Source organism: Belonocnema kinseyi, chromosome 1 (genome assembly GCF_010883055.1).
Source record: "Belonocnema kinseyi isolate 2016_QV_RU_SX_M_011 chromosome 1, B_treatae_v1, whole genome shotgun sequence".
Classification (NCBI taxonomy): Eukaryota; Metazoa; Arthropoda; class Insecta; order Hymenoptera; family Cynipidae; genus Belonocnema; species Belonocnema kinseyi.
Window position 1 is genome coordinate 67,723,284 of NC_046657.1, and position 17,119 is coordinate 67,740,402.

At 29.2% G+C, this 17,119-nt stretch overlaps 1 protein-coding gene across 1 annotated transcript in view; it reads left to right on the forward strand.

Moving 5' to 3' along the window:
- Positions 1–16,764: 16,764 nt before the first annotated feature.
- Positions 16,765–17,119, forward strand: part of LOC117178051 (putative cyclin-dependent serine/threonine-protein kinase DDB_G0272797/DDB_G0274007) — a 5,433-nt gene continuing 5,078 nt past the window's right edge. Inside the window, exon 1 of the mRNA XM_033369261.1 lies at positions 16,765–16,815. Coding sequence (XP_033225152.1) covers positions 16,765–16,815 — 51 coding nt within the window. The remainder of the gene's footprint in view (positions 16,816–17,119) is intronic.

The window sequence follows — 17,119 nt, forward strand, 5'->3', positions numbered from 1 at the left end:
TTCGTAAATTTTATTGCTCGGTAATTTCGTTTTTGCACAATTTTAATCTTAAAGATTTTTTTATGTTGGAATTTTGCAGTTCAAGAATTTTACAATGCAGGACGTTTTATTTTTCGGGATTATTCAATCCGTAACAATAAACGAACAATTAAGAAATAGTACGATTCCCGAATGATAAAATGCTCGAAAAATACAATTCCCGAACAGTTTATAATATTACCAAAATGGGAAATTCCCGTAATTTCTTCAGGTTATTTTATTATTTTTGAATTTTCAAATTCATTAATATTATAAACTTTTCAGAAGTTTTATTAATCAGGAAGATCCCCTATTCGTAAATTTTATCTTTTGGGAATTTTGAAATTGTTTAATTAAAGGATTTTCCAATTCGAGAATTTTATGATTAGGAAATTTGATATTCTGGAATATTATTATCCGAGAATTTTCTAAATCGGAAATTTTATTATTCGGGAATTTTTGAATTCAGGGATTTTATAATTAAAGAATTTTCTAATTCGAGAATTTGATTATTCGGAAATGTTATATTCAGAAATATTATTATTCAGATATTTTCCACATCGGGAATTTTATTATTCCAGAATTTTATTTATTTCATTTTATTTATTTATTCTGAATTTTATTCGGAAATTTTATCATTCGGAAATTTTTCTATTCGGGAATTTTATAATTCTGTAATATTATGAAATTCTCATAAATGTTATTATTCTGGAAGATTCCCTCTTCGTATATTTTCGCATTCGGGGATTTTGAAATTTAGAAATTTCATAATTCGGTAATCTTACAGTTCAGGAATTTTATTAATTGGAAATTTTATTATTTGCTAATATTTTTATTCGAAATTTTCCAAATCTAAAATTTTATTATTTAGGAATTTTTTTAATTCGGTATTCGCGAAATCGGTCAATTTATTATTTAGAAACTCTACTTTTCGAAAATTTTATTATTCGGGAATTTTCTAATTCGGTAATATTATCAACTTTTCATAAATGTTATTATTCGAGTAGGTTCTCTCTTCGTAAAATTTATTCTTCTGAACCTTTGAAATTTAAGAATTTTATAATTCCGGAATTTTACAATTTGATAATTTTATCATTCGGAAATTTCATATTCTTGAATATTATTATCCGGGAATTTAATTATTAGGAAATTTGATTATTTGGGAAATTTATTATTCGGAATTTTTCAATTTGGAAATTTTATTATTTGTGAGTTTTCTATTTCTGTAATATTATAAACTTCCCATTAATGATATTATTTGGGGAGATTCCAGTTTGTAAATTTTATATTTCGGGAATTTAAATTTGGGAATTTTATAATTCCGGACTTTTTTAATTTGATAATTTTATTATTCGGAAACTTTATTTTTTGGGAATATTATTGTTTGGGACTTTTTTAAATCGGGAATGCTATTATTCGGGAATATTATTATTCGGAAATTTTACGATTTGGGAATTTTATTACGCGGGCAATTTCTTATTCGGGAATTTTTTAATTAGGAAATTTTAATTCGGGATTTTTGAAATTTGGGAATATTATAATTTAGGAATTTTCTAGTTCGAAAATTTTATTATTCAGGGATATTATTAATAGGGAATTTTACAATTCGGGAATTTTGTTATTCGGGAGTTTTATTATTCGGAAATTGTATTAATCGGGAATATTATTACTTCGGAATTTTTTAATTCAGGATTTTTCCAAACAAGGGATTTAATTATTTGGAAATTTTAAAACTCTCGAATTAAATTATTCTGAATTTGTTTTATGCAAGGATTTTATTTTTTGTGACTTTTCAGTCTCGTTTCTTTTTTGTAATATTTTAAAGTAATATTGACATTCCTAAACAAATATTTTCATTTAGAAATTTAGAACAATAATATAGAACAACTTCTATGCAATAATATTTTATTATTTTAAATAAAAAAGTTGTATAAAAAAGACAATTTTTTCAATTGTTTTCATAGGGAATTTTCTAAATTGGTAATTTGACAATATCAGAAATTTTATTTTTCGGGAGTTTTCCGTCGTTCAGGTCAATCATGAATATTTTTTTTGTCGTGTCGATGAAAGAAGTTAACAGAATAATTCAAAAAATAAAAATATTTCAAATATTGCTTCTAAATTAAAAACTATAAAAGTATTTTAAAATGTCCCGCATCAAAGTTGTAGCTAAAAAATAGGATGGTTTCAAAGTTTAATTTGATTATTATTTGATGATTATTATCAGACGAGGTTTTTTATCAAGGCTGAAACACAAGTGCGCCATTTCAGGTTAAGATTTTCACTTCTAAAATCAAGATTTACTTTATTTTTGAACTTCCTAGTCACCGCGTGAATAACATTTACATAAAAATAGCATTAGGCAATTTTATGACAAATGGAAGAAAAGATGAAAGTAAAAAACTTGGAATTTATTGAAAAAAGTTTTCAAAGAATTGTTTTTTTTCCCTATTTTTTAGAAACGTCTCCTTTTATATACTTTTCTATGCCTTTCGCTTTAATAGGAGATGAATTAGTATAGCCCAACAGAAATATTCAACTAGTTTTTTGCAAATAATTCTTTTTGATGAAAAAGTCTAATTGCTTGTAAAAATTCATCTGGTTTGTTTAAAAATTCTACTATCGGGATGAAGATTCCAGTATTTTGTTGGAAATTCGTTTTTTATGTTCGAAAGTTAATTCTGCCAATTAAAAAATGAAATATTTTATTTTCAGTAGACAATTGATTGTTTTTAGTTTAAAATTAAGGTTTTTGGGTTGAAAAATTGAGTATATTGTTAAAAACGTTTCAAAAATTAAATACTTGAAATAGTAGAAAATTCATCGATTCAGCTAAAAATTAAACTGTTTTGTTAAAAATCGATTTTTTTTTTAGAAAAAAATTTTCTTAATCTTATAATTTTTGATTCAGAGATCGACAAACGATTATGGTTTATTAATAGAAAATTCTATAAAAAAACAAATATTACTTCTATAATCTACTTTTTTAAAAAATAATTTTGTCATAGGACTCGTTTTTTTCTTCTTATTTATGAAAAATGCTATTAAAATATAAAATTTTAAAGAAAATAACCAGAAAAATGGAAAAAAACATTTCAAGGAAAAATTATAGCTTTTAAAAGGTCCAACAAAATTTTTAAAAATTCTTTTTAGATACTTGTCACTTTTGTATTATTTATCGAAAATAACATGCAAAAATAAAAATTTTAAATTTTAAACAAAAAGGTGCGGAAAACGGATAAACGTTTGAAGAAGAAATTATAGGTTTTAAGATGTTCTACACAATTTCTTTTCATTATTTTTTGATATAAATTATAATTTTAATTTTATTTATCGAAAACATTCTTAAGAAAGATAGAAAATTCTAAATTTCACCCAAAGAACGTGAGACAGTGAAAAATGTTGGAAATTTGCTAAAGGGTCAAATTTTTTTGATTTATTATTATTACTGCACTCTAGCGGAAAATCTGCACAAAATTAATTTTTTTAGAAAAAAAGGCGATTTTCCCTCATTATTCTAGGAGAACATTGCTTTAATCAATAGAAAATTGTTAAAAAAATTAATTGAGTAATATAATTTTTACTTTAGTCCAGCTGAAAATGTGCATCCAATTAAAAAATTTCAGGAAAAACGAACCTTTTTAGTATTATATTACAAAAATATTATTCAAAATAATAATAAATTGTTTAAATAATCAGGAAGATGGAGAATTTCTGAAAAAGCTGCAAATTTCTAACACTTTTCTAAAAGAATATTGTTATAGACACTAATACAATGTTTAATCTTTTTTTAATTAACTGAAAAAGTTCAAGTATAAAAAAACAGAAAAAAAACCCAAAAAATAATAATTAGCGTCAAAAAACTCGCAAACCCGGTATTATTTATTATCTTCACACACAAAGTATAAAAATAAATGCACGTTATAAATCATATAAATAAAAAAAATCTGTTGTTAATTCTGAGCCACTTAAGTATCCAGTAATGTCTATATTAATATAAAAATCTGTCATTAAATATTGCTTGTTGATTTTATAAACAAATTATATGAAACACTTTCAATTGTGGATTTTTGAAAGCAGAAAAAAATAAAGTTTGATTGTACCTATTGTTATGTGATTTAACATAAAAATTAGTAATAAAAAATTGTCATTTAGTTTTCTGTTTTCATTTTATAAACAAGCAATTAAATACTACTGCTAAAAAAAATATAAGAAATAAAAACAAACAATATTAATTTCCTTGCCCTAACCCAGGTCGCTGATCAATCTCTCTAGTGATCACCCCACGGGAAGAGCTTCACAAAATAATTTTTAGAAGCTCTTCACTCGGGCACATTAGCGTTGAATTTCAGAAATAAAATTTCAACCTCTAGAAGTTTCCGGTATTTGAAATTTCAGTTAAATTTATATCTTCAAAATGCTTCAATTTTGAAGAATTTTCTAACAATGTACAGAACATTGACAATTATATTAATTGTTTAAGACCATGGATTATTTTTCACTCATCGCAAACAATTAAAGCAAATAATAAAATCTCTAATGAAATACCTATCATAATTTTAAAAAACGTGAAATACGTCTTAAGAGTGGGGTTGTGTACACATACGCATTGCCAAGCTCCTGAAATATTTCATTCGTGATCAATTGTGTTCTTGTAAATTTATCATTAAACAGACTCTTCTGTTTTTCAATAATGAGTGCCGCGACTATCCTGACTCTCATGATGACTTCAGCATTTTTCATTCACTCTGTTGGTGAGTAAATTCTAAATCTTTAACTGGACTAGTTGACTTTTAAACCAAAAAGATTAATTTTTAACCAAAATTTTTTTTATTAATTTTTACCGAAAAAGGTGAATTTTAATTCAACCCTGAAAGATCAATTTCAACGAAAAATTGAATAATTAAATTTTGAGTCAAAAAATATGCTGCGAAGACCAGCCGCGAGTAAAACCGAAAATGCACGAGCCGGAACCCGAACTCTCCCGACTTAACGAATGACGATGTAACTGCTCCTCAAATTTATTCCCGTTTTAAAATCCCAAATTACATCAGAACCATTAGACATATGGCGAAAAGAAAAATATAATTTATTTCATGTAAATAGATATAGGTGGACAGATTTCTGGGTCTAAAATGTTTTAAATTTAGTGCTGCACGTCTTAGTCATATTTTTAGTAAACAATAAACTTTAAATTAATAAAAAACAAAGTTTTGACAAAATAGTTAAAACACATTTTTAAAGTGAAAATTTTGGTTTATATTTAAGTTAACAGATGAATAATTTTTTCAACTGTAAACTTAAAAATGCGTACTGACAATAAGTATTCAAACAAAAATGGACTAGTTACATTTTTGGATAAAAAGTGCAATTTTCAACGAAATGAATACATTTTCAAGTAAAAAATATTAATTTTCAATAAAAAATGGAACAGTTAAATTTTCATTTAAAAAAATTAATTTTGATTAAACAAACAATCGAAACTACAACAAAATAGATCACTTATTTTCAACGAAAGAAATGAATTTACGTACAAAAGGACTAATATTCATCTAAAAAAGACGAAATTGCAACAAAATATATGAATTTTTAACCACATAGTGGAATTTTTATTTAAAAAGATAACGATTTAACGAAAAATTGAATAGTTACATTTTCAGTTTAAAAATAATTATTAACCCCAAAAAATCAAAGTTTTAAGAAAATATTTAAATTTTCAAGCAGAAAATTGAATTCGCAAAGGCATTATTTAATTTTAAAATTAATAATTTTTAAAGAAAACATAAATTCAAACATTTTTAAATCAATTATAAAACAACAACAAAACAAAGATTTTTCAACAAAATATATAAATTGGTAACGAAAAACGGTAACATTATCACTTTAGAAAATAAATGAACAGTCCAAAATTTTTCAGCAAAATAGTGTAATTTTCAAAAAATACATGAAATTTAAATTATTTTATTCCGAAAAATAAATTTTTAAACGAGAAAAATAATTTTTATTAAAAAAGGATATATTTTTTCTGAAAACATAATTTTAAACATCAGTATATAACCAAAACTGAAATAATTATATTTTCAGATAAAAAAATTTAATTTTCTGCAAAATAGTTTATTTTTCCATGCAAGAAATAAATTTTCAACCGAAAAATATTTTTAATAACAAAAAAAACATCTGTTTTACAACAGAATAATTAAATTTTTTAAAATAAATTAAATTTTCAATTGAAAAAGATTAAATTGTAACCAACAACGAAATGGAATGAATTCTGAGAGAAAATTAAAAAAAGGAACAAAATTTGTTTATTATTTCTTAACCATTTTTAAAAGGGTGTAAAATAGTGTGTAGCCAAATTTTGCAATTTTGCCATGCTATATAATTTTTTTTAAAAAGTAGCTTAATTCTTATAAAGCCTTCCTGTGCAATTTCGTTCTATAATTTTTCTTAAAGTTTATGTTGGATTCATAAATGTGCTTTTAAAACATTTGAAGCCATTACAGAAAAATTTAAAAATTCTCAAAGAAACTGAAAAATTATTAACATATATATATATATATTTTTAATTTTGCGCAATTAGAAAAAAAATTAGAAAAAATTTCAGTAATTTTTAAATATTAGGACATTAGAAGGTTTGTCAAGATTAGAACAAACACTTATTTTTTTAATATTCGTTTGAAAATTTTTTATGAATTTTTATTTGAAAAATGAGCTTTAAGAAAAAATTAAAAAAGGTTTTTGAACATATCAAAGCATTTCCTAAAATTAGAAAAAGGAGTGTAAAAGATTTTGAAGCAAAATGTTTCAATTTGCAAAGAATAATACTTTTATAATAACCGAGAAAATTCAAGAAATATTTCAAAGAATGGAAAAGATACCAATCGAATTTTAAACTTAAATTCTGTAAGAAATTTCGATTTTCAAATATTTTAAATATAATCTTTAGAAACTGTCAAGGAATTTCGAAAGATTTCAAGCGGATAAAACTATTTTTCTTAACATTCCTGGGAACAATTTAGAAGATTATAAGTCTTGTGAACTTTCACAATTTATTCCGGAAAGAAAAAATAATATTGCGAAGCTAACCTAATTTCGTTTGGGTTTCCTGAAGTCTGAGTCACTCAGTTCTCTCAACTTATACGTGAATAGTATTTTAAAAACACACTATATCATTGGAACTATAAATATAAACTCGACATATTCGCCTGTAAACAATTACAAGAAAAACACTTCATAAATTGAATGGATGCTTTTCTAATGTAGGTCTTTAGAGATAAAATAACGAAGTTCAGTATGGTTCCTCTTAGTTTATTTTATATGTTACAATAAAGAAAATATTTTGGGTTCTCTGGCAAATCTCAGTCTTAGAATCATTGACTGTAAGCCGGAGAATCAGTGTTACGAATCATGACTCTAGTTTTAAAATTGATTAACTTTACTTGATGCTTCATTAAGCGTTGTTGAAATATTTTGGCGAGCACTTGGCTTTATTTTATTTTTCTTGATTCACAAAGGATTTATAGAATACTAATAAAATATGTAATGGTGAAATAATTGAAATGGAAATTAACTGACGAAGCCAAGGAGTGATCCCGGGCCACCCCTAAAAACATAAGTGTAGTGCGTTATTTATTTTTAGGGGTCAATCTCTTTGCGAAGACTCCTAATTTAAATCCAATTTACGAGCTCTAGCAGAAACGTGTTTCGCCAGAGGAACGAAAAGTTGAATAAAAATTCGGTCGCTGCACCATTTAAAAAGGAATACTAGCAAGACGAGGTATAGTCGCAGCTATGCCTGAGAAAGCTAGAGGATTCCTTTATGAATGGCGGTTGCGAAATTAACCATGGAAAAAGTCAAAATTCTGGTAATTATTAAAAATTGATTCTGAAGGTTGAAGAAATTGCCTCAAACATAGAACGCTACAACTATGCTAGATCCTTCAAGAGAAACCACACTTTACTTAATTGGAATCCTGCCTAACATGTTCAAAGAAAACGGGCCTACAATCTAATTAACGACGATCTAGCCAGACTGTTCTCCTCTGGATCAGGAACAGAGCTACCAGATCGAGCCTGAAATTTACCCCCACCATACCTACCGTTTGGGATCCTCAAAACAGAAGGTACATGATTACCACTGTGAGTTCGTGTGTAAGACGAAAATGCACGATTCGACTTCGGTGTTCTGCTGTACGATGATTGTCGATCTGAAAGCATCGGAAGACTTCTGTAGTCTTCTATTTATATCTCGATCCCTATTTGAAAGAAATGGAAGAAATTGGCGAATTTAATGTTTCGCTTGATTCTTCATTTCATCCATTAGTTTATTTTGAGGTTATGTTTTTCAGGTGTGTATAGTACCAATATTATTACTACTATATACATTAATAATGTTAATATCATAATTATAAAATATAACATTAATTTTAATTAATAGTGGACTAACTTTAAATTTTAATAGTTAAACTTTTAACTAAAATAATTAGTTTTCTGAAAAAAATTTAAATAAGAAGATGAATTTCCTTGTAGTTAAAATAAATTAATTTGTAAACCCAAACAAACAAAAAATTCTACAAAATAGTTAAATTTTCAGAAAAGAAAATTTTCAACTAATTTGATAAATTGTCAACCAAAAAAAAGAAAATTTTTAACAAAGCAGTTCCACTTTCAACCACAAAAATTGAAAAAAAATAGTTGGAATTCTTTGAAAGTGCTTTAAATTATTGAAATTAATTGAAAACTCCTTGAAATGTTTTAAAAATACTAAAATATTTAAAACCCTTAAAAATCTCTTGAAAAAGAGATTTTAAAAGAGAGAAGAGCAAAGCTCTTGAAAATTCCTCGCAATTTTAAAAATACCTTAAAATATTTTAAATCCTTTAAAATCACATGCTAAATAATTGAAATCAATTGAAAATTTCTTAGAATCTAGTAAAATGCCCTAAGATGTATCAAATCCTTTAAAATCTCATATTAAATTACTGTAATAAATTGAAAATTCCTTTAAACCTGTTAAAATACTCTCAAATATTTTGAAACCATCAAAATCGTTTGGAAAATCTTGACATCTTTTAGAGATTTTTAAGGTACTTTGGAGTTTTTTAAACAAACTTGATATAATTATTAAAATTCTTTGAAATTTCTTTAATTTTTAAAAATGAATAAAAAATTGAGTGAAATCTTTTTAAATATCCTCAAATATTCAAAATCCTCAAAAATTTTTTGAAATCTTTTGAATTTTTTTAAAGCTCTTAAAAATTCCTTGAAATTTTAAAAATACCCTGAAATATTTCAAATCCTTTAAAATCTCATATTAAAATACTGTGATCAATTAAAAATTCTTTGGAACCTTTTTAAATACTCTCAAGCATTTTGAAACCTTAAAAATATTTTTAAACACATTGACACCTGTTAAGGATTGCTAAAGTCATTTGGAATTTTTTTAAATAACTCTGCTAAAATTGTTAAAATTCTTTGAAATTCCTTGAAACTATAAAAATATATTGAAAATTACTTTACATCTTTTAAAACATTCAAAAATATTAAAAATCTTTTGAAATTTCTTCACATTTTTTCAAGATTTTGAAAATTCCTTGAAATTTTGAAAATTCTCTGAAATATTTCAAATCCTTCAAAATATCACATTAAATTACTGCAATCAATGAAAATTTCTTGGACTTTTTTTAGGATTTCTAAATTACTTTGGAATTTTTTAAAATAAGCCTTCTAAACATTTTTTAATTCTCTGAAATTCCTGTAAATAGTACAAATAAATTGAAAATTCTTAGACATCTTTTAAAACATCCTCAAATATTTGAAATCCTTACAAATCTTTTTAAATATTTTTAAATTTTGTAAAACTTTAGATTGAAATTTAAAAAAAAGAAGAGTTTGAAAACGTTAAATATTGAAATGTTTGTAGATTAGAGTTTTGAAGATGGAATCAATAAAAATTCAAAGCTTTCAAAATTTAATTTTCAAAAATTTTCAAATATTCCATAAAAATAATTGTCAACTCAACCGAGGAGCTGAAAAAAATATTAAGAGGGATGAAGAACTATTCCGCACCGGGACCAGATTGTATCAAAAACTTCTGGTGGAAGAAGTTTTCTTCAACCCATCAGCATTTGGCCCGTATTTTCACCTCATATTTAAAGTCGGAAGAGCCGATTCCAGAGTGGTTGGTGGAAGGGCGCACAATACTCCTGCCTAAAATAGGCAACTTAGCTGACCCGAAGAATTACAGGCCAATAACTTGTCTGGACACACTTTATAAGATATTCACAGCTATCCTAAATGATAGGATTGTTCGGGCAATTGAACCTGTGTGGCAAGAAATGTATGAACAACAAGGCTCAAAGAGTTATTATCGGAAAGCTTTCGATTCGACCTCCCATAGACTTATCATCTGTCTTTTGGAAATCTTAAAGGTTCATCCGCAAATAGTTGGGTGCATAGAGAGATTGATGCCGCTTTGGAAAACCAGATTTACTATCTCATCTGGAAAAAATCGTGTGACAACTAACAAGGTCACCTTTCAGAGAGGCGTCTTTCAGGGCGACACCATGAATTCACTCCTCTTTTGCCTTACATTATTGCCACTATCTCTAGCAATTCGCCATTCCGATGGGTACTTGTGCGGCAAACCTGCAGATCGAAAGTACAAGGTCACTCATGTATTTTACATGGACGATCTTAAAATCTATGCTAAAAACAGAGAGCAACTGCATCTAGCTCTGGGAATTGTCGAACGATATACTAAGGAAATTGGAATGGAATTTGGGTTAGACAAATTCATGAATGAAAAAAAAACAATTTTTAGAAAACAATTGCATTTAAAAAAAAGTTTATTATACACCGAAACAAATGAAGTGTTACCCAGACAATTGCATTTTTAAAAAATAGGTGAAATTTTCAAAGAAAAAGATTAATTTGTAAACAAAATTTATAAATAAAGGAAGTAGAAAACATGTAATAAAATTGTTGAATTTATGAACAAAAAATATTTTTAAAAAACAGTTGTATTTTTAAACAACAAGTGTGCCTTTGGAACAAAATTGGAACATTCTAAATAACCTCAGAAATTTAGAACCTTAGAACATCCAAAATTCAGAACCTCATAACCTCGTCATCTTCCCTCAACATCCCCTACATTCCATTCCTTTCATTCTCCTGACACCTTCTACTTCCCTATTCGTATTACCCTTATCCTCTGTATTTCCTCTTCTTCGCATCCTATAATTTCATCTTTTTTTCTCTACTCCTCTTTCTCTAATTTTCCTTATTTTCTCTATATTCCCTCTTTTTCCTCCTCATTTACCCCTCTACATTTACCAAAATTTCCCCTACCGAATCCTCATTTCTCCTTATTACTGTCCACTTCATCTTCTCCCCCTTCATTCAATCTTATTTCGCCTCACTTCTCGTACTACCTCTCCCCTTATTTTCCTTACTTCTCCAACTACCTCTTGCCTTATTTCCCCTTACTTCTCCTAATTTCTCTCCCCTTATTTCCCCTTACTTCTATTACCACTTCCCTTGCTTCCCCGTAATTCTCCTACTACCCCTCCTCGCATTTCTTCCCACGTCCGCACTTTTCATTCAACCACCCACATTGCACCTCAGTTCCCCTATTTCATCTCCCCTCTTTTCCTTCCCATTCCCTATTTCACTTACTCTAATTTGCCCTCACTTTCACAACTTCAACTATTATCGCTGCCCCTCATTTCCCTTATTCCCCATACTTATCCTCGAGAATACGAAACTCTAAAAAAAGCAATTAATATTTTCGTTGCGGGCAATTCTCTGGTGGGTGAAGTTTAAGTTTATTTTTTCCTTTCTTTTTACGTTTCAATTCTGACCACGTGAATCTTTTTTTTTTTGGACAGATCAAGATTGTTCTGAGAAATGGGTAAATATTATACGCAGTTTTTTTCGGTGCACGTCAATGTGCAGAATGGATTTCATTATTCGTTATTTATATTATTTTTCCTTATTTAAATATTTTCTTCACATAAATATTTATAAAATTCGTTATCTAATACATTAGTTAAGAAAATATTTTTTAATCTTGTTACATATCTTTTGTTCCTTTTTCAGAATCGGCGGACAGGAAATTAAAGAAAAGCTGGGAGAAATTACCTTCTTTTAATTTTCGAAGTAATTATCCAACTAATTCGCAACCAAGTGCTTCAAGTGGTAAGTAGTTTTATTCAATAATAAAATATAACAATATAATTAAATAATAATATAATATTTTCAGCCACTTTAAAAAAAATTGCTTTTGAAAAATCCACGCATGTTACATGAACCGCGACTAGACAATTTTTCAACTACAAATTGTTTTAGGCGGAAGCGTTTCCATTTTGTAACTTCATAGTCCGGTTTCGAATCCTGCTGCTGGAATTTTTATCTATTTTTGTCATTACAATCTTTTATCGATGGAATTTTCAGTTAGAAATGCTCAGCACTAAATAAACAAAAGCGCCGATAGTGAAGAAATTCTTAAAACCAGTCAAATGCTGAAAAAATTTCTATTGACTAACACCGCTCCGGTGCATTATCCTATGTATAAAAACTCGTAACCTCCATTAGTAGTGTATGGGGACGGAATCTTACATGGTCAAGTTACTGAATCACGTGGTTTATTCTATGGCGACATCTTTCTTCAACGTATAAAATCAATCGAAATAAAAAACTAGATTTCTACTTTTATCGATCGCCGATAATTATTTCCATTTTGTATCTTTTTATTTTCACTTTTAATAACAGCTGTTATTTTTAATGAATTATTATCATGCATAATATATAAATTTGTTTCTCATAATTCTTCAATCGTTACATTAAATTACTAAAGATACTTTTTATTAGAATGTGGTTTATTCAATGTTACAGGAATAATAATTTAAAGTTTATGTTAAAATCTAATTTTTTTTATTAATATAAAAGAATATTAAATTAATAGATATATTGTGAAATCATTAAGTTCAATAATATTATGATATGAATTATAATGAAAATTTTTATTTGAATATAAAATTATCATAAACTAAATTAGAATTAAATAATGGAGAGCCCGGATTTAAGTCGGGAGCTGACCGGGGTTTCTGGCTGGAATCCGACAAGCATCGTCACGCTGCGCTCGCCAGCGTCCGGCCATGGAGCATGGCGAGGAGCTGGTCTGGAGCTGGCCAGGGATTGCGACGGTGGCCCGGACAAGATTAATTGCTGCTTTACTAGATTTAAATAATTCGGCTTTCAATTGTATGAAGAGCATCTGTCACTGAGTTGAGGGATCAATTTGATTCTTTTTCACTGTAAAATTGGAGCATATAAATATATAAAATTCAAAACGCCCAGCACACAGACTACATTCACTATTTTCACGTATTCTTTAAGAGACAAACAATATTTAAAAAATAAATATTAAATATTAAATATTAAATAATTGCAAGTATTTTGACTTTAAATATTAATAGTTCTGTTTAGAGTAAATACATATATTACATTTTTAAACATTATATTACAAGTAAAATTTCTAACGATGCGGGGTATCGAACATACGTATATGTATGCCTGAGTCTAATTGCTAGCAGTCGGGAGTGCTAACCACTGCGCTAAACCGACAAGTTGAAACTCGTTTAAAAGGCCATCCTCATAAGCTACAGTTCACAAAAATTAATGTACCAACTTTTAAGTACTCTTTTTCTAATTATTTATTATTATGCGGCGTTAAGTAAATATAAAATACACGAACTTTTAACAGGAATATCAGTAAAATACTTTTTAAATAAATAATTTAAATCGATTACAATTTTGCCTCGCGGGATATTTTGTTTTTTCTCGTTTTAGACTATTTTACAACTTTTGAGAATGACAGGAAATTTAATTTTTTATTAAAATTTAAATTTTTCAACGACGGGACTCAGAAATTCAATCGTGAACGTTGAAAATTTCTTAATTAAAAAAGTTGTTGACTTTCATGTCAGGTTTGGTTTTTAGGTGTTTTATACTATTTTACAAAGTTTAAGATTGATATAAAATGTAATTTTTTTCTGAACATTTGAAATTTTTCATACAGATGGAACTCAGAATTTTTTCTTTAAAAAAAACAGTTCGAATTTCAAAAAATTGTCTTCGAATTTTCGTCACAAAATGCATGGTTTGAAAGTCTGAACTCATGAACCCTTAAAATTTTGTGGTGTGAAAAAGATATTCACACAATATATTTTCACGCGTGGAACATCCATGCGAATACAGGCATCCATTTTTTAATGAAATCAGAGAAAGTAATTAAGTTATAAACAAAGTTCAACAATTTTATTATTGCAAATCAGCGTCCGACCAGCTACCGTCTGAACATACGATCATTAGATTTGCCCGATCGGAGCCCAGTCAGCCCCCGACTGGGGTTTCGACATAAATTTTGTCCAGCGAGTCCCCGACCAGAAACCTTGTTTTACCAGGAGTAACCCGGGTTATTTCCACACGGGTAAATGGTATCAAATAATTGATAATTCGTCTACAGTATTATAGTTTATTTCGGAGGAGATATATCAATAAAAACAATTTTTTTCGTGTTTTCTGATGCTGTTTCTATATGTTCTATTGAAATTTTCTCACTTCAGCATGGCGCAGTAGATGAGATCGGAATTATTCTTCTAACCTCGGCGAAATTTTCGCTGAAATATGTTTAATTTGACCCGTAGCCAGTCTTACCTGCAACAAATTTTTACTTTTGTTTTTTCTGTGCTTGTTTTAAATCTGGTATCCCGATTTATAGCTCAAATTCACTTATTCTTTGCCGTTTTTTTCTTGCTGCTAAGGACGCCGTAGTAGATCACAGCTTTTATTCCATTGTAGGATAAAAATTCGCCGAATAGCATGTAAACTTTAACAGCGAGAAATTTTAGATGCAACAAATTTCAGCTTTGGCTTTTTCTATGTTAGGATGGACAGCATCCAAACTATTTTTCTTATGAGTCGTTATTATACAACAACTTCTAAGTGCAGCAGGTCTAAAATCACGTTTCCTCCCAGTAATGATTGGGGTGAGGTCAATATTGATTAAGAATATAAATTTCTAGAGAAAGATAAATTTTTTAAACCTTGTGCACTCGAAAGTTGATGTACAATAACGGATTATACGAAAAATGGCAGGGTTACCTCAGGAGTGCGACCAATTGCTGTTTGACATTCAACTTCCTCGAGGATGATATATTTTGAACACCTAATGCAAAAGAAATGTATTAGGACGACGCTAAAAAACTCTGGGGGAGAATCAAGGATTGAGAATTTGATAATATAGTGTTTTCTAGGAAGTTCCTGGGTCCATTTCAGGCTGAAATTTGAAGACGAAAATTTAGTGGTAGCCACACTAACTCGTAGAAATGCCAATTATTTCAGAAGAAAACAAATGGCAGGCCAGAAACCCTTTTCAAATTCTATGAGAGTTCTTTGGGCTGTTGATAACATTTTTTTCAACTACTCTTTTCCCACGAGATCATTTGGTACTCTAGGATCGTAACTCTCTTAAAGTGTCTTTAGAAGATCGTGTTCTCTTATCTTGTATCACACTCGCCAGTAGTGAAACAAAGATAAACTATCGAAAAAGAGTTTCAGGATTTTATTCGAATACTTCAATCGATGACTTTACCTACTAACAGTCCTCGGAATTCGTAGGTCATTTTCTAATTTCGCCACTATCTGACTAGCTTCCTGGAAAAGCTTATTCAAGTAAGTTTTGCAATCTTTTGGTTTACATTTATTCTTCTGGAACCGCGAAAGTATCTTTCAATGTATCTCTATCAACACAAAAGTCAATACCAGTTTTCTGAAATAGTCAACTCAAAAAAATAGTATTAAACCATACATAGGGTGCTGCGAAAGTTTTCTGAATACAGAAAAACCTTTAATAGATTTTCAAAGTACTTTCCACCGCAGTGAATACACTTTTCCATACGTCGAAACGAGTCATCGAACTAACCATACCACCTTTCTTCTACAAGATTTGCACACGCTCGGTCCCATGCCGTCAAAAGGTCAGTTTCGTTAGTAAATCGAAGCCCTTTTAGTTGTTTTTTTACTTTCGCAAACAAACCAAAGTCACAGGGAGTAAGATCCGGACTGTAAGGAGGCTGATCTAGAATAGTCAATCCAGATTTGATTAAAAAAGCTACTGTGACCTTCGCTCTGTGAACCAGTGCGTTGTCCTGGTGGAGTAGCCAGGTGCTGAGTCGAGATTTCAGCCTGATGTTTTGAGTTGGTTTATGAGTTGGGGTAAACATGCTTGAGTGTACAAGGAAGAGGTGACTTACGCTGGTTTTCTAGTACTACCCTATCCACAATGCCGCGTTTCCCAAAGAATACTGCAATCATTCTTTTGTTTACAGATCGAGACTTCCGCACCTCCACTGGAGCATCCTCATTCTCAAACAGTCAGATCTTGTTTTGTGATTTTGTTCGAACGTCGTAATAATACAGCCAGTTTTCGTAGCTAGTTATAATACTATTTACATTCCGAGAAGATCCCGATTCAAATATTTTTAGTATTTTTTGGCACCGTTTTACTCTCGCTGCCATTTGCTCCTCGGTCAAAGCATGTGGTACCCATAGAGTACAAACCTTCCGAACATGTAAAAGTTCATGTAGAATTCGATGGCTGCTGGTGCACTAATGTGTAACATTTGCTCTATCTGCCGGTACGTGATTCTTCTATTATCATTCAGTAGATTATTCACAGACGGAATGTTATCCGATGTTATCACTTCCGGCAGTCGACCTGAGCGCGAGTCGTCCGTGAGACCAAAATCTCCCCTTTCGAACTGCGTGTACCATCGGAAAGTTGTTGTTTGATGCGGACAATCCTTACCGAAACACTGGAGAAATTTCCTCAAAACATTGGCCTACACTTAAACCGCGAAAAAAGTTGTATCGAATTATCGCACGATATTCTTCCTTTTTCCACGACGCCATTTCTCAATCATTCCGGGCTGCGTGCTTACCAGGTGTATACATATGAAACCGGTATTGCCATCTAGCGGCCAGTAGGTACACTTGTAGGCACTGTCGGAACTTACCATTTGTGCTAATTGGCGTATTG